The following is an 18,192-nucleotide window of genomic DNA, read 5'->3' on the forward strand; positions in this document are numbered from 1 at the left end:
GGGTGATTTTAAAGCCCGCTCCACATTCTCGCGGGAATCTCGCAACAACGCAAGAAAAGAGTTCGCGTCAGAGATTTGGTCTTCTCAATACGTTACTTATACGCAGCGTGTAGAGACTATACAGCGGTCATTTACGAGACATTTGGCATATCTCTCACCTGGCATATCTCATCGCAGTACCTACGACATGCGCCTTAAATACTTTAAAATTATGTCCCTTAACAACCGTCGTCTGCTACTAAGTATTATGTTTCTGAAAAAACTTATATCCGGAAACATAGATTGCAGTCACTTACTGCAAAAGATAAATATAAATGTTCCTTACCAATATCCACGACATCCCTTAACCAAAGTTTTTAGTGTACCTCCAAGCAGAACTGGTCTCTTCAAAAATTCTCCGCTGTGCAGAATATGTAATGAATACAACCGAGCACGTGCATCAATTGTAGACATCGACATCTTCCATGATTCGTGTCTTTCGTTTAAAAACAAACTAACAACTCATTTGCTTAGTGTTTAAATTGAACTGCTATATTAACATTTAGTCATTTTTAGGCTTAATGAATACCTTCTATCAACATCTTATTATATTTGCCTTTTTTTTTTGTTTTTACAACAAGCAATAACATGTCTTTGGCTAATTACGAGAATGCTGTACATACTTATAATTGGCATGTATATAGGGTACATTATTACTATTGTATTTAAGTTGAAAACGTTATGTATACTATGCTGTTTGTATGTCTAAATAAATAAATAAAAATAATAAAATAAAAACATAAGAAATGAGAATGTGGAGCCAATACGAATCGGGCTTTTTTCGCGCTCTCGCGAGATTCTTGCCAGATTCTCGCGAGAGTGTGGAGCGGCCTTAATACTTTTAATCATTTTAAGAAGTTTTGGTATGGTAGTCAATGAGAAATAATGGTCCAACGCCCTGGTCCAATGAACCTGATAAAAATACGTTGAATGAGCATCATTCTGATCATCTCGGACACACGGACACACCTGCCGACCACATGACCGATATGTTACATACATACATTTTTTTAATATAAATTATTTGAAATATTTAATATTTAAAACTCTACGTTATTATTTGTATATTACAAGTTATTATTTGTCATACTTATTAATTACAAAAGCGACCTTTGAATGACAAATATTCTACAGATTGGTTTAATCGTATCTTTATTGCAACAAACTTGAAATATATCTACATTACATTATTTATAAAAAAACATATTTACAATAACTATATTATAACTATATTTATGTACATAATAATATACAAAAAAGGGGAATAGAAATCGTTAATATAATAATTATAGTTATTAATAGTTATTTAATCGTTATATAGTTAAAAGTAAAATTAGAATATGGCTGTCTGACATCTGTCACTGTCTATTGAAATGTCGATTGTCGATCTGTCGAATGTCAGAATTGTCGCCAAATTGACGATTTGATTTTGTCCGATTTGTTTGTAGCTTTTACAAAAATACTGTTCACCAACAAAGAATAGTCATTTATTCAAAAGTTCAGGATAATAATGGCCATGGCGTCGACGAGTGCTGAATCGCAGTCGAATATAGCCCAGAAAACGTGGGTGATGGCGAATAATATGGAGGCAGTGGCTAGTGTTGACGAGATCTACCGCTACGACAAGAAGCAACAGCAGGACATCCTCGCGGCGAAGCCCTGGGAAAAGGAGTGAGTTATATTACCCAATGTACCTTAGCTTCATATTAATCACTTTATATCCAAATTCTACCAAAGTATTTTCTTTGTCATTATTTTGCTTAGGCTTTGTCATTATTCTCTTGCAAATTCCTATTTGACCATCATCACAGATGTGTTACCATTCCTAAGGTGTAAGATGGTTGGTCCAAATGTATGTTAGTCAACATTCACACCCCTTTTATAGAAGATAGAAAATTCACGACTAGAGAATTAGTAACAGGTGTAGTTATTTAAATATAGAAGTAACAAATAAGCTAATGATTAATAAAAGATAACATTAAAATATGTATTTCTTCAAAATTAACCTTTCCCTTTAAATTGTCATATATAATTACTTCCCAGAATCTGATCCTTATTAGTGCCCCTATCCGATTATTAAAAATCTAATCTGAAATTACTCCTTTCAGAATTTTTTGCTAATTCTTATAGTTCCAGATTTAGCCCATTTGAAAAATTCATCCTGTATAAGCTTGTCTTTCTTACCTTTGAAACCAGGTAAAAGCAGCACTCTCCAGTCTTGTTAGGCAGAAAGAGGTAGTGGTGGTGCCTCTGGATTTGAACCACAAAGGTTTCTACTACCCTGGTTTGTCAATAATTGTTAATTTGTATTTTGCCTATCTGTTTCAGCCCACATTTCTTCAAAGACATCAAAATCTCTGCTTTAGCCTTACTGAAGATGGTTATGCATGCCCGTTCTGGAGGTACTTTGGAAGTCATGGGCTTGCTTTTAGGTAATTACCTTGTGAATTATAAAAAGATATATCTTATGAATCAATATATCAAAAATTTTAAGTACCAAAAGTGTAATATTAATTTCTTCATGCAGGTAGCACTTTTAGAAATCCAAGGTTGTTAAAACATTACATTAGAATAATAGTAAAATAGTGTATATAACATACAAATATTTTTAGTAATTTGTAAATGTGGACCACTATACCACCAGATAGATCATAAATACTTCAAGATTAATTATTATTACCATAGATTTTTATGTATATCGTCATTTGTTGTTTACAGGTAAAGTGGATGCAAATACAATGATTGTGATGGATTCATTTGCTCTGCCAGTGGAGGGTACGGAGACCAGAGTTAATGCTCAAGCACAGGCATATGAGTACATGACTGCTTATATAGAAAATGCTAAATTGGTATGTATATGACAATGGTATAACAAGATGTGCTTGAAGCTGGTAGAACCTTTTGTGGTTCGACTCCGGTGGCACCACAGCCACACCTATGTCTGCCTAATAATAGCAGTGTAAGGCGCTACTGTTATTAGGCAGGAATATCTAATCCTATCTGGGGTTGTTTACAAATGTCCATGGTTGGCAGTAGCCACTTACCATCAGGTGGACTGCATGCTCGTATGCCACTTCTATATTATAAAAAAAAGATGTGTTCTATGCACATAGTTGCCAATAGTGCCAATGTATGTCTTCATAAGAGCGGCTTTATGAACAATGCATCAGATTTCCATATTTTTTTCATACAGTCTTAAGCAGTGGGGGCATAAGTAGGGCTTTATTAACTTCAGTTTATTCGTAAATATGACTATACTATGGTTTATTCAAAAAATTTACACAATAATAAATGATGTAATTCTTTCCCAGGTGGGTCGACATGAGAATGCTATTGGCTGGTATCACAGCCACCCTGGGTATGGCTGCTGGCTTTCTGGCATTGATGTCTCTACACAGATGCTCAATCAGAACTTCCAGGAACCATTTGTGGCTATTGTAATTGACCCTGTCAGAACTATCTCCGCTGGGAAAGTGTGCTTGGGGGCTTTCCGCACATATCCTAAGGTAATAATAAAGTTTAATTTATTTATGTAAATTAATAGTTTTGTATTTCAAACCTACAATTGAATAGGTTAAGAAACTAATTAAAGTATGTAAAGATAACAAATTACAAGCAATACCCACTGAAACTGTGGGTTTTTTTTATTTTATAAATAAATACATAAAGTACACAAAGATAACAAAATACAAGGTATAATGAAGCTGTCGTTTTTTTTATTTCATAAATTAATCAATTTTTACACTTCTTCATTTTAATACTTCCAATAAAAAAAAATGTTTCAGGGCTACAAACCAGCCAATGAGGAGCCTTCAGAGTACCAAACCATTCCATTGAACAAGATTGAAGATTTTGGAGTTCATTGCAAACAATATTACTCCTTAGAAGTGTCATATTTCAAATCCTCACTGGATCGCAGGCTGTTAGACTCGCTTTGGAACAAGTATTGGGTGAACACCCTCAGTAGCTCCAGTTTGATCACAAACGCTGATTATACTACTGGGCAGATCTTTGATCTCTCAGATAAATTGGAGCAGAGTGAAGTTTGCTTAGGTAAATAACATATTTTTAATAAATATAATTTGATTTCTATCCAACATGAAAAAATGTTATTTTGTTTGTTCCATCTAGTTAATTAGCATTTTGGGCACCTGTATGTTAACTTAAAATCTAATCAAAGGAGACATTAGTGGTAGTCTTACTAGTACTCAAGTTGTTGTCAAGTGATAACCATACATTATTATTTTTTTGTAAATAGGTAACATTGATCTTTGTTATAGGTCGCGGTGGGTTCACAGTCCTCGGTACAGACCCACATGAAAAACGAACTGAAGACAAACTTGGTAAGGCAACCAAGGATGCTTGCAAGACCACTATTGAAGTGATCCACGGTTTGATGGCGCAGATGATAAAGGACAGGCTCTTCAACAGCGTCAGCGGGAGACCGGCAGCTACGCCCATGATCGAGTAATCTATATTCATCAATTTAGTAACATAAGGTCAGTTGAGCTAGTGCTGTAGTCACTACCAACTCTTAGTGTTAATTTTGTGTAATACATGTAGCAAATGACAGTGCAGTTTTAATTAACTTTTCATATTAAAATACAATTACTTTATTTGGCTCAAATTCTTCCAGAAACACAACTTTTCTAGTCCGAAGAAAGAGTTTGTTATCTTGAAGCATTTATTTCTGTATAATGTTGCAGTTTCAGATTTCAGTGATGTAATATAAAAACGATATAACCAAATACATGTTTATTAAATATTGCTGTAGTTTTAAAATAAACCACTCATCTGTACGGCATATCATCAGACTAATATGTAAAGGGTTTAAGAACAAATAAAACAAATTAATTGATTATATAAACATTCTCAAATATTTATTAACCAATTTACATAAAATCATTATCATTATGTACATCTTTCATAGCTTTAGTTATACATAAAATCATAACATCTCACATTGTGGAGGGCCTTCTATTTAATCAGACACTATAATAAAACAAGCACCAGGTTGCGATATATTCTTTTGCCAAGCTCTTTATACTGTTGAAAAGAAAGTCCATGATATTAACGCGGTCTACTGAAGATAAGGGCGTATGTATCATGGGACCGGATTCCACCATATATCATACAATACGTCTATATTTGAATGTGTGCTGGTTAGTGACTAAACATAAATAGGACGTAAATAATAATAAGTGCCTAAGTGTTAACGCATCCCAAAAATAAGATTGTAGGGACTTATAAAATTAGCATAATAATTAACCTACTATTTAGAGATGTATGTACGTTTAGTTATTTACATTGTCACAGAATAAAATAACTTCAGTACCTTATAAGGGACTAACAACATAATATAATGTATGCATGTATGTATGCTTAGAGTATGAAGCATAGACAATGTAACTAAATAAGACTTCTAATGCAAGACCACTTTCTTACGAAACATACCTTTTTTATGCGGCACATAGCATTCGGAACTACCTTTATACTTAGTGTTAAGCCACACACAGTATGATATCTCACAAATTTATATATTTGAAAAATGCTAACACATTAGAAGTCCATTTGGTTACTTTATCTATAGTTTAAAGTTACAAATCTCACGCACCAGCCTATAAACAAAAATGCATTGGAAATAATTTTTTCTTCCAAATATAATCTGAGGTTAGTTACGCGTTAAATAAATAAAAACAATGCAATCGTGACTGGGGACTACATTGATACAAGATAATTGAAAAATCGTAATCTAAACGTATCACACGTAACGCATATAACCATAATTATATTTTTAATTCATATTCTATTAAGTACATTTGCACATAATTTCCCATCTCTGATCATAATATACATTGTATGTTACAATTTCACAATCTCATTATGTACATCACAAGACACGACAGTAATATTAAATTTAAAATCTTGCCCGACGCATGGAACCTAGGCCGTTTCAAAATACATCTGCATTAATATAAAGTTAACAAAACAATGAATACAATAATGCTATTAATTTTCAATATCTTAAAACATAACCTATATTGTTTAGTTGCTGAATGTTATAAAGATTACGACAATTAACCTTTACTAAGAAAAAACAATTACCTACATAATGCAAGTCTAATAGGAAAATCGTAGGCGACAGCTAACAATATTTAGTCTTAAATACAATGCAAATTTATAGCAATTATAGATTATAATAGCAATTTAAGTGCTTACCAATAAAAATATTCCAAAAATACAAGTATGCATAGACAGTCCTCAGTTTTTAAAGATGACTACACACTTTAGTTAAAGTTTACAATAAGGCCATTTTCTTCGACAACCATGAATCTCAAGACTACCGTGCTAGGTCCCACGCGTGGGCGATAACATTTTTCAGACTTAATCAGTTAAAGTCTCTCAGTAAAATTATCTAAAAGTGGAATGTTGAACCAATCTCTAAAAATAAACAACACCTAGCATCTACCTCCACACAAACTCCTAGCACACAAAATTAATGTATCAAATCGCCTGTAGGTTTGGCCCCGCTCTATTAACTTCCGATTGAAAATTGTATCTGTTTAATGCTTTATGAAAACTGTTTAATTAATTCAGGAAAACAAGTGTTACAGGCTGTCCTGCAGGTTTTTATAGTTGGGGAATAAACAATATGTAACATGTAGGCATTTTAAACACTTTTGATATTTCTGTCGGTATTACCAGATGTGTAAGACACTAATTAAAATTAATATGGCATTTGTGTGACATTTTAATTGTACCTTCAGTGATGCCACTCATAATATAATAACATAAATATTTTCAATCGGATTTAATACATTTGGGGCGGCTTTAGGTAAGTTTACATTATACACATGCTAAATATTACAAAACAAAGTGTCAGTTTATTTTCACACGCCTTATTGTAACTTTAGTATAAAATTGACGTTTCCATAAAGTCTGTACAAAAAATCGGTTACTATCCTGTTCTTAGATACTTACGGTTACTATGCCATAACCAGATAGATACATCAGCCATCGTTTAGGCCGAGATCTTTGTAGTTGTTAAATACAACATTTTAAATGACCCATTGCACTAAATAATGGAGAAGTACTGTTATTACTTTAATGGTTTAATTTTCATGAATTATGATGCTTACGATTATAAAAGATTGGATATGTCAATAGATTCGTTAGTACAATAGGGCACTTAGCATGGTCGAAGCTCGTAGGTCAAGTAACCGATTTTCATAACTACCTAATGCGATACCTTTGAAAAGTGTCGGCAAATAAACATTTAAGCTGCCTTCTTTTAAACATAAACTACAAAGACAAACACACTGAAATGTATATAACATACTTTTCAAGTAGAAAACCTTGTTTTATATTCGATCCCACGCTTTGGGCCAGACTCAACCACATGTCCACATAATACTTAGCTTTGAATGGCAACTTCATCATTTCTTTCAATTGAACTTTTTCTCTGTTGATTCTTGCACATGATAAGAAAATAACACCTACCAAGTACGAACTATCTACTATCTGGTTAAAAATGTAACAAGACAATTTTTAATAAAATGAGAACATATTTGAACAAACATTTTCATTTCAATGATACATGATTAATGTTGTATTAGTCCCATGTTCTTGTCTATTACTAATGTTTATAACGTGGGGCAGGGATATTCTTGCCATTTACACGTAAATTGTAGACCACATGCTCTTTCCGCAATGCTGTAGTGCCATTCAATGGTGACAAGTGATGCTACAGATGTCCAGGGTAGTAACTACATACAAGTTCTTTATTAGCATTTAAATATCTTTCAATTATTACAAGATAATAAATGATTTTATCCTGTACGTCCTGTGAGTGGTATGCTTAATATTGTTATTAGTTGGCAGGAAAGATGTTTTCTTTTGTATGTCAGTGCTACCAGATTGGTTGATATAATTGTTGAAGCTATATCTTCTATCAGAATCTTTATATTGGTATAAATATTATCGATAAGAGTGAATTTTGCTCCCGACATAATCTGTCATTGTATCCCTCTTATCATTGTAGGTTTATGCTAATCGGGCACACAAATCTAGACTTCAATAGTGGAATAGGCGTGGTAGAAACTTCTTCATGATAGTGGTAGTCAATCAGTAGCTTATAAACTTATGATGAAGACTTCATTGAAGGCAGGTAATTTGCCTCATTCAGTGTTAACTTGCCTTATGTCCGATACACCTGTGAGAATCTCGTATCGGCAGTTGGCAGTGGGAGCGCTGTGGTCGGCCTTCGCGGGGTGCGCGCTGGGGCGGGAGCGGAGCCCCTTGTCAGTTGAACAGGTCGGGCGGGAAGTTGTTCACCTCCGCTTGCTCCAGAACAGGATTACCGTCCAACGTGTATGATACTCTTATCCGCAGTCTCAGGGGTGTCTGAGGAAGGAATTAGATTATGGATTTAAAAGTTAAGAAAGATTATTTAATTTTGATATGTAGTATGTATTAGTCATGGAACCTGAGAATCCGTGTGACATGATATCCAACAAGAAAACATTTAAAATATCTTACCTTGGATGGGTTGGTTATTTTGAGCACTTGCGTAATTTCACCTTGGGGCTCTAGCACGGTTCCTGATGGTGACATCATGTCGAGTTGGAATGTCTGAAATAATTTAATTTTTCAGTCATGTTTGAATTAGAGTTATTGAGCGTGGATGTATTAGAAATTTAGATTGTTTTTTATTTAACTTACAGCTTAATAGCTGAGGTTATGAGTCACGAGCCCATATGACTAAATATGGATTTTGCGCATCTGACAAGATTTCTGGTTTTCGTCCCTAGATATTTTTATACAAAAGGAACATTAAAGGAACAGCAGTGTTAAGCGCTTTTGTGTCCTGGTTTGAAGGGTGTGGTAAGGGAATCATACTTTTCCGAGGCGTTCCAGCTTAGTCCTTAGGAGTAGCGGCGCATCTGTGGTCGACCTCAGGTAGGAATATCTAATTATTATTAGGCTTAATTACAGATGTTCATGGGCGGCAGTAGCCACTTATCAGGTGGACTGCATGCCCGTCTGTTACTCCTATATTATAAAAAAGAATCTAACGACTTCTTGATGACGCAAAGACCATTGTTTCGTCTTCGTTCCTTACATATATATTCTTTTTAATGTAGGTTAGTAAAATTGCGCCTCTGGCAGGCACTCATGAGATCACCCCATTTTTTATTTATTTTTGTTTTCGAGGGGGGGAAACCTTCAAAAGGTACCCGACCACGTGGAAGCGACGTCGAGTATCTGGGATTTTTACCGAACTAAAATCCCCCCGGTGGCCGTCCTCAGCTTTTGGTGGAGATCTTCGGGATCTCCGATGGAACACAATCGGAGTCCTCCGAGCGCGATGCCCCCGGTCGGGCTCTGCCCTGGGGGGAGCAGTTTATGCTCCTCCCGCACAGCTGGCGTTTACGACGGCATGCGACCACACATACCACCGTCATTGCCGGGGTTGCTTGCCGGACGGTTCGAGCTGCCACTCTTGCCGCCGGCAACCCCGGAAGCCTCCTTTTAGTCGCCTCTTACGTCAGGCAGGGGATACCGTAGCCCTATTCTAGTCCCGGAACTACATGGACAATGAGGCCATCCGTACGAGGTGCTCATGAACATTAACAGTAGTTACCCGTGGCACGGCGGCCTGGAAGAGGAAGTCGTGCAGCGGCGCGGGCGCGGTGCTGGCGGCGCGCATGGTGAGCGCGGCCTCGCCCGCCGCGCCGCGCCGCGCCCACAGCGCCACGCGCAGCGGCCCGCGCTCCAGCGCCGGCACCAACGTCTCTGGTAACGTACGTTTAATTAACAATACATCGTTTCGCATTTTGAATTTAAGGATACCGATATAAGAACGGCGCAGTGCCGCACGATCGAAACTGACGATTCCGCCCGTCACAACGTAGAAATTTATAATTCAACGTGTCGCGTATTTCAAAAGTTATTTGAAAAAAGTTCATTACACGCTACCATAGCGGCATTTATATATGTTGACCGTAAAATCTAACGCTTACGTTTTAATGTTTATCCCTACAGGATCGACTGGTAGCAAATGCCATAAAACAGTAAGTTTATTCTATTGTCACGTAGTCTCGTATTTTATTTAAAGATTCAATAAATAAGTTCTAAAAATCATGTCAAACATTAATTGAGCATAACTTTACGTAATAAATTGGAAATATATCTTTATTTCCACTTATAATAATATTAATCAACACCATTATATAAAAACTGATAAATTTCTCAAATGACTATCTATGACAGCAAAATCCGAAAATAAATAATAAAAAAAATATTAAAAATGTTACGACTAGTGCTTACCTTGTGGCTGCGACTGCGGTTGCGGCGTGGGCGCGAACAGTCCGTCGAGCAGCAGCGACGGCGCCGTCGTCGGCACTACGGGGTTGTTGTTCACCGGCGTCGTCACCGGCATGCTCGGCGTGCTTAGGTCCAGTCCGCTCAGTAGGTCCAGAATGTCCTAAAGAAGATATTTACATTCATTTTACAAAGAAAATTCACACTTAGTTACTCCTAAAATACCATGGTACACACACTCATCATAATTATGAACTTTGTCCACTTTCAAATGACTAGGAATAATATGTAATAATAATGTGGCATACTTCTATAACAGAATATACTTACATTAGTCGTGTTATTATTATTCGTAGTAGCAGGCACATGTTCCACGTCGCCGTTCGACAAAGGTTCCGATCCGATGATCAGGTCTAATAAGGCATCCTGGAAAAATAAATATTATCATAAAATATCAGATCACATGAACATATTAGTAAGTAGGTCACCTGCTTGTCTATTCTTAGAAATCAACGTAGATAATTTTACTTCCCGATACATTAATTTGATTAGTCATAATGTTGTTTAGAAGAATAGTTAAGAAGTCAGCTTATTTATCTATCAAATACCTTTAGACATGTGGGTAATATTTTAAACGCTTTCTACACTCAGCCGCACAATAGGATTTCCTGAATCGCGGGTGCTATGGATACACACAGAAACAAATACACAATCAAACAGAAACTTAAATTCATCATTTAGAAATCTGTCTGGCTGACGATCAAACCTGGGACCCTGTGTGTATCAGACCGGTATGATGAACGTCCCGCCACGCGGGTCATCAGATACGTTAACAGTGTATCATGATTACCAGTTAAATTTTATTAAAATGTGTCACAATGTATCATTAGTTTAAGATCATAAATCAAAAGAGCTGTGTATGATATCGATGTCATGGCATCATGATATCATGGTTTGTATATCAATATGAAGATGTCGGCACGGTATGTGTGTGTGTGTGTGTGTGTGTGAGCGCGTGTGACCTGCTCGGGCGTGTCGGGCGCGGGCAGCGGGTCGGGGTCGGGCTCGGGGTCGTCGCGCTCGGGCGCCGCGGCCTCCATCGCGGGCATGCGCTCCAGCAGCGCGCCGCGCAGGTGGGCGTGCTGTCTGTAAACCAAGAAACAAAAGTTTTCAGTTACTCTGCAATGTTTTAAGAAGTGTTTAGGATAGGATTTGGTATTCATTACAATTTAGCATACCTCTAAGAGGTGGAATATAGAGAAATATTTTGAGGATATAACAGCTGTATTTACCTATATTAAGCAAAATAAATAATTTGATTTGATTTGGATTCAATTCCAGAGGCCCTACCACCACACATCGTGTCAACTGCCATTACTGTGCCTCTGCTGGGCACAGTTCTCCTCTCAGAACGAGAAGAATTCCAGAAGAAGGTCATAATCTAGCAAATCTTTTTTTAAATCCCTCAAGTATTCAGGTTTTCTCACAATATTTTAACGTTACAGCAAATTGCGATATTTTAAAATATTACATATATTTACGAAGATTATCAAACATAAAATAATTATATATTTTAGTTACCTGTACAGTTGTCCCAGTTCCACGCCTCTCTGTTGCAACTCAATGTGTATGTGTGAACCGAATGTATCGACTATAACACGAATTTTTCTGTAAAAGTAAAAAAAAAGAGTTGAGTGCAAAATTCACTAGCTTTCACCTCTGCTTTGTCTGTATGGTGATCCATTATCGCTATCGCTATCAACCTATTATTGTACCACTACTGGGCCATAGCTTTCTTTAAGAATAAAAAGATTTCACACCACGGGCCACCATCTTTGAAAACTATTTTCTTGAAAACTCCAGGACAAGTAGGTATCCTCATGAGATAATTAATTTCTGACACTTTAGTAAGTCGTACAATCAACTAATTCAGTCGTATTTTTTTATGCTATTCAAAAACATTAACTCACTCTTGGCTCGGCCTCGTGGTGAACCTAGTGGAGAGCTTAGCGAGCGACAGCAGCAGGTACTCCTTGCTGGTGATCGACAGCTGAGTGGACCACAGCAGCTTCTGGTATATATCGATCACGTACTCCTCCGTCGGACGCACGAAGTCATCTGGAGGATAGGGAAATCATTTATTTGCATTGAATATTACAGTTATTGATTGTCAATGTATATGATATATGTTAATTGTCAATGTATATAATAATTTAATGGATTCAATAGTTTAATGGTTGGGAAGAAAGAGAAAGAATTATTGTTAAAGAATTAATGTTAGGCACATTACAATTAGTAATAATGCCTTGAGAAATAACGTAACATAGACAAGACCTAATTAGGAATTCTCCAATCGTTCCCATACTTTTTGGAAAAGTATAATGACACAATTTTTCCGTAGTAAAAACAACTATGAAGATGTCGTATTGTATATAACATATTTTTGAATATTAAAGAATTTGAGTTAAAAATGGTAACTTACCGACGCCATCTTCATCGACCATAGATATTGCGTTACTTGCTTCTGATACCAACATGTCACCGTATTCACCGATTGTCCACGCCGCTACCTGAAATTTTATAATGTTATAATTATTATTATAATATTATATTTCTCAAGGTATAACTTAATGTAGGCGATCATATCAATTGGAAGAACTATTGCACAATTTTAAAGTAACGTTTTGTTATGTCGCGTCAAGTCATGTTACATTTAATTTCGTCATCATTCACATTTCATCATATAAAAGCAGGTGCTATAATAATTTGCCATGACAGTGGCGCAAGTTTTTTTTTAACTTCCGGTGTTTATTGTATTGAGCACAATACGGAAGGGTAAACTTAAATATCTAGTTCTATTATTATTTAATATCTTGAATGTAGAGACACAATACCATTACAAATTCATAATAATATGGATATTATTAAATTTAGTGTTATATATACTCTCCTGTTATGTAAAACAATGTCCCCTACACATGTAGTGACTACATAGTCCTTTTATCACGACAATCAATCGTCATTACGATTTGTATCTACGTGTAAAGGATGCGACAATGTTCCCTAAATTTAAATATTATTAGAGGACTGCTAGTGTACCTGCACAAGCGGCTGCTTCTCGCTGGCGTCGCCCGCGCAGGCGGCCCGCTCGAGCGCGCTCCACAGCCGCATCGCCGCGTACGCCTGCCGCTCGCCCGCCGCCGCCGACACGATCTGCAGCGTGCCCGACACCGTGTCGTCGCGCAGGTAGTTGCCCGCCTGGGGATATAACACAGTGGTGTTGTTGTTAAACGGTCATGATTTATATTTTGTTTTGAATGTATGAAGGACAATCTCAATGGTAAAACAATATTCACAACGAATAAATATTATTTTATTAAACGGCTTAAAAAAAGGAGTAAGTTCTCAATTTATAGGAATCATGTTATTATTAATATGAGCATAGTGACAAAAGGAAATACAAATTATAATGAGAATTATAGTAGTAGCATAATGACGTGTTTTAGCTTATACACTGGCTGGTATTAAAAGTTATAAATCATAATCAATTCATTATTTGGTCTAAGCTATTGGAATTTATTCTCTTACCATAGCGGACAGTTCATGTACTAATCTATATATCTTATATTATGTATTATCACTGTATTTCATACAAAACTGCAACTTCTATTTCGTACTTCACTCCTCTTCGAAGCTCGGAAGCGCGCTCGACATTTAGTCACTAGCGATCACTCATTCAACTGTCGACCGCAGGTGGGTTAAGATCTACAATCAATCAGTTTGACTCAGTCAATATTTAAGTGTACATACCTTGAGGAAAACTCTAAACAGCGTGTCCAAATGCCACTTGCTAGACGGCGCGTACCGCTCGGCTGCGAGCACCATCGCGCTGGAGCAGTGCGCCTTGAACTCCGCATCCGAGCGCTCCAGGAAAGCCAGCAGCTCCTTCATCATCGCGCGGATGTTCTGCCCGTTGATCAGCGCGAACGAGAGCTCCATTGCCCGCCGGCGGATGGACACATCGGGGTCCTGGAAATTATTTGAGATGTTTAACCAAACTAACCTAACCTAACCTAACCAGGTTATGTTAGTGGTTTTTATTGTGTGTGTGGCAATATATTGTAGCTTGTGATGAAAATAATGGAAAATAGACTATAAAATATCAAGTAGTAATAACTAAACAGTAATATGTGTAAATACAATTCTAAAGCTCAAAAATTGTTTTTTTTTTTTTTACATAAAAACAAAAGCGAATTTTTCACAGGCCAGACCAGATTTTTCTCTAAAGTAACATAACAAAAGACTTACTGCAACTTTCAGCAATGAGGATTGATTGATTACTGTACGCTAAGCCCATAGTTATAGTGATTATAGCAGTTGTTTTTGTTTACATCTTAGTAATATGTTAAAACATTTTAAAAATACCTTCAAGCACTCCAGAATAGTGGTCCTGTGTCGCTGCACCGCCGACGTATCAACGTGCACAGTCCGCAACAGCGTGTTCAGCGCCACGTATCGTATATTCTTGTCGTTGTTCAGCAGGAATCTTCCCAGGATGTTGATGGCGAGCACACGCAAGCTGCTCTCCGACTTGATGTCCATGATCGAGAGCACTGTCTCGTAGAGGATGGTGTTGCCAACGTTCTTGCTGGTTTCCGTGTTGGTCGCCACTTGGGCGAGGATGTCGTTCATCGCTTCGGAGGCCTCGGCGTCGTTCTTGCCCAGTATTCGGAGGAGGCGGAGGATTTTTACCTAGGGGAGGGGAAAATATTGTAAAATTTTATTTTTCACTGGATCACAAGAGTGTTGCAAATATTTTAGAGCATAAAACAGTATTCTATTAATAAACAGCATCAAAAAATATTACAAGAGCTATTAACCACCCAGAAATTAAGCTCCCTTTGTCACTGTTAACGTATTAGGACGTTTACAACTATTTATTACTATAAAATATGTAACAGAAAATTAATGTTTTGTGGTTAAAATGTACCAGATGATTTACCTGTAAGAATGGATCCGATACTCCACTGACGTCATGTTCCGGTGAATATCCGGCCAGGATAAGGTTCTTCAATATTCTTACTAAATTTGGAACAATCTAGAAAGAGAAAACATCAGATTAATCTCTGCAATTAAAACACAGAATAATACCTGATGCAAAGATGCACATACATCCAGTTGCGAAGCGGAACCAATAAAATTTTGATATATACACAATCATCAAGTACAGGCAAAGGGTTGATGCATCTTAAATACTTTCTAAATACGGCAATGGGATTGAATACAAGTCACAATATACCATTCTTGTAGAATACACTTTGCGTTTACACGAATACAAAGGCGACAAACAGAATAAAGGGTTTTATACATGACAACAATACATTGTCGTCGAGTATAAAGACCCCTAAGGGGCACAATAATACTGGATTGTAATATGCTTGGGATGTAGATTATGAGTGACACCTTCATATAAAGTTAATAATAATTTGTGTGCATCGCTGCCTCCTTTGAACGGTTACTATAAATGGTTATTTTTTTACATTATAAATTAACGACATTAAAAATAAATTTTCTACATGATGGGAATAAATGTAGAAGGTGTCACTGCAAAATAGTAATATACTGAGATTTTATTAACAGACTAAAATTAAAAACATAACAAACTGAATAATGAATAATAAACATCCCCTCCTTTGCAGATTAGTTACAATTTAGTGCAAGTTTCAACCGTGAAATTTTATTTTTGGAAAAATTGAGTTAGTACCGTGTGACTGATGTCATACATGGTCTTTTTTGTATGTAAAACAAACAAGTATTTTAAAGTGAGTTGTCCTAAAGATAATACATAAATGGACAGTAACTACATAGATATAATTGATTAATTTAAATGATTTATTAAGTAATGTTTATGCTCATAAAAATATCCTCAACTTATTTTTACCTTTGTTCCTTTAAAATGCAGATATGTTTGCTTTTATGAAAGGTATAAATATAATTTTATTAAAACAATATAATACTTTTATTACATCCTATTTGTGTCAGAGGAAACTTATAAGGCAAAAACAATTAAATAAAACTCCTGCCGGTTATCTGCTGGTATAAATTATTAATAATGATATTACATAAAATATTTTTTTACGAGCATATACATAGTTTGTCACATATCAAGACTTATAATTTGACTTCAACATACTCTATCTACGATGTGATCGAAGGCCCGATAAAAGAGTATAATTTCCAAAACCTACTTAACTCTACTACAGGGGTGTTCGGAAGTATAGTTATATGAAATAATATGTTATACATAAGCATTTAAACATGATTATAATATAATCATGTATTGATGTAAGACTGTCATATTTATGAATATTTATCAACGTAAAAAGGTGGATGGCATTTATATTAACATTACTCGACCTTTCCCCTCAGGGGTCGAGTGGGAAAATGTCGAGTTCGGCACAAATATTTAGAAGGACGAAAAATGGGAGTTGTTACTAATGCCGGCTTTACAAAATACTAATGATTTATATAGTTTTAAGTTCCCTTAGAGTTTACAAGGACATTAGTTCCGCAGAGATGATTTATTAATGTCTTTTAGACTGTAGGGAATATTATGAGTGAAGGTTGCTGAGATCAATAGTGCAGCTGAATTGCTAATCACTCGCTGCAGTCATTGTAAGGCGCAACGTGTTACTTGATTTTACTATGATAATCTTACATCAATCAATTATAATATTCTGTAACCAACATACATATGACCAATACATTAATATGACAATCATGCTCGTTTTACACTTAGCCTGTTGACACTGTTTGCTTCAGGTATATTTGTATTATTAAATAAGATGAAAGATGATGCAATCTTAATTTCCTAATTATTTTACATTAAGGCATACATTTAAATTTTATGCTGATTAATTTTATTATGATTAGTCTAGATCATATAATATCAATCGCAGGTACTTTACCCAGGCAAAACCATTTTAATTGAACAAGGAGTTAAGGCCCTTAGATACTGTATGCCTGTATCTAATATAACATTTTTATTAAGAATAATCTCTGATCCAATTATAACTGAGTAGAAAACTACGATCATGTTTCGTTACACTCCTTTTATGGATGGATTCCTTAAGGATCATCATTTCCATAATACAAGCCTAAGTTTTTATAGTAAATTTTAATTTTTAATAAATACTTCTAAGGATTTTAATAGCGAGTGTCAAGAGGCTAATTGTACAATAGTGCAAGGACCAGCGTTTGTGATTACCTCGCGCTGCCCGCTCTCCTACAGGACAATATAAAACAAGTAATTAGTATTGCGAATGTTTCAACTTTGTATTCTGTTCGCATTGTTACATAAAAGTATACAATATAAATGTGTAGATTTTTCCCATCTTTACTTAGTAGAAAATAGGGTCGGTGTATTACTAATAGTAATATAGAGGTCACTGCAGCATGTATGTATCAAGCTACGGTTAGGTCAGATTTATATTACTAAAATTCAACGGTCCATTAGATAAATTGCAAGTTCGTTTCATTTAGTCTTGCTAGTTTTTCAGTTCTCCACTGAACAAAAAAATGGAAATTAGTATTGCTGGACCATTCATATAAAACTACACAACTCTGTCATATCTCTCAGTTAACTATGCTTATCTTAAAATCATAAAAAAAAATCAAAGAGAACAAGTCGCATTATTAAAATAACTAGTGAATGTATGTACAATTTATATCGATACGCGATACAGATAAGCATTGTGGTGTCCGATACAGCCGACGAGGGCTGATAAGGGCGCCGAGGTCTATTTACACCTCTTTTATATTTTACCTTTA

At 35.9% G+C, this 18,192-nt stretch overlaps 2 protein-coding genes across 3 annotated transcripts in view; one reads left to right on the plus strand and one right to left on the minus strand.

Moving 5' to 3' along the window:
• Positions 1 to 1,399: 1,399 nt before the first annotated feature.
• On the plus strand, positions 1,400 to 4,611 carry CSN5 (COP9 signalosome subunit 5). The gene is made up of 6 exons (XM_073087539.1): positions 1,400 to 1,710; positions 2,368 to 2,471; positions 2,758 to 2,888; positions 3,351 to 3,545; positions 3,825 to 4,092; positions 4,320 to 4,611. The coding sequence occupies exons 1-6, from the start codon at positions 1,550 to 1,552 to the stop codon at positions 4,508 to 4,510; spliced, it is 1,050 nt and encodes a 349-aa protein (XP_072943640.1). The 5' UTR covers positions 1,400 to 1,549; the 3' UTR covers positions 4,511 to 4,611.
• A 282-nt stretch (positions 4,612 to 4,893) lies between these two features.
• AP-1gamma (adaptor protein complex 1, gamma subunit) overlaps positions 4,894 to 18,192 on the minus strand; it is a 32,293-nt gene continuing 18,994 nt past the window's right edge. For both annotated transcript variants that reach the window (XM_073087535.1, XM_073087534.1), the window contains exons 7-19: positions 15,365 to 15,460; positions 14,788 to 15,114; positions 14,173 to 14,391; positions 13,462 to 13,620; positions 12,845 to 12,932; positions 12,333 to 12,480; positions 11,944 to 12,030; positions 11,385 to 11,508; positions 10,693 to 10,788; positions 10,369 to 10,525; positions 9,683 to 9,834; positions 8,578 to 8,670; positions 4,894 to 8,442 (exon numbers count right to left, since the gene is read on the minus strand). In XM_073087535.1, the coding sequence (XP_072943636.1) occupies positions 8,341 to 8,442; positions 8,578 to 8,670; positions 9,683 to 9,834; positions 10,369 to 10,525; positions 10,693 to 10,788; positions 11,385 to 11,508; positions 11,944 to 12,030; positions 12,333 to 12,480; positions 12,845 to 12,932; positions 13,462 to 13,620; positions 14,173 to 14,391; positions 14,788 to 15,114; positions 15,365 to 15,460 (1,848 nt within the window). In that variant the 3' untranslated portion in view covers positions 4,894 to 8,340. The remainder of the gene's footprint in view (positions 8,443 to 8,577; positions 8,671 to 9,682; positions 9,835 to 10,368; positions 10,526 to 10,692; positions 10,789 to 11,384; positions 11,509 to 11,943; positions 12,031 to 12,332; positions 12,481 to 12,844; positions 12,933 to 13,461; positions 13,621 to 14,172; positions 14,392 to 14,787; positions 15,115 to 15,364; positions 15,461 to 18,192) is intronic.

This window comes from Epargyreus clarus, unplaced genomic scaffold (assembly GCF_041222505.1).
Source record: "Epargyreus clarus isolate Ecla_fem2 unplaced genomic scaffold, WU_Ecla_fem_2.2 ptg000026l, whole genome shotgun sequence".
Classification (NCBI taxonomy): Eukaryota; Metazoa; Arthropoda; class Insecta; order Lepidoptera; family Hesperiidae; genus Epargyreus; species Epargyreus clarus.

What these genes read in the sequence shown, in the direction of transcription:
- CSN5 (XM_073087539.1), top strand. Translation starts at nt 1,550, where the DNA reads ATGGCCATGGCGTCGACGAGTGCTGAATCGCAGTCGAATATAGCCCAG. An exon ending in AGTCATGGGCTTGCTTTTAG is followed by an intron (nt 2,472 to 2,757) that starts GTAATTACCTTG and finishes TGTTGTTTACAG; the next exon opens with GTAAAGTGGATGCAAATACA. An exon ending in GCAGAGTGAAGTTTGCTTAG is followed by an intron (nt 4,093 to 4,319) that starts GTAAATAACATA and finishes TCTTTGTTATAG; the next exon opens with GTCGCGGTGGGTTCACAGTC.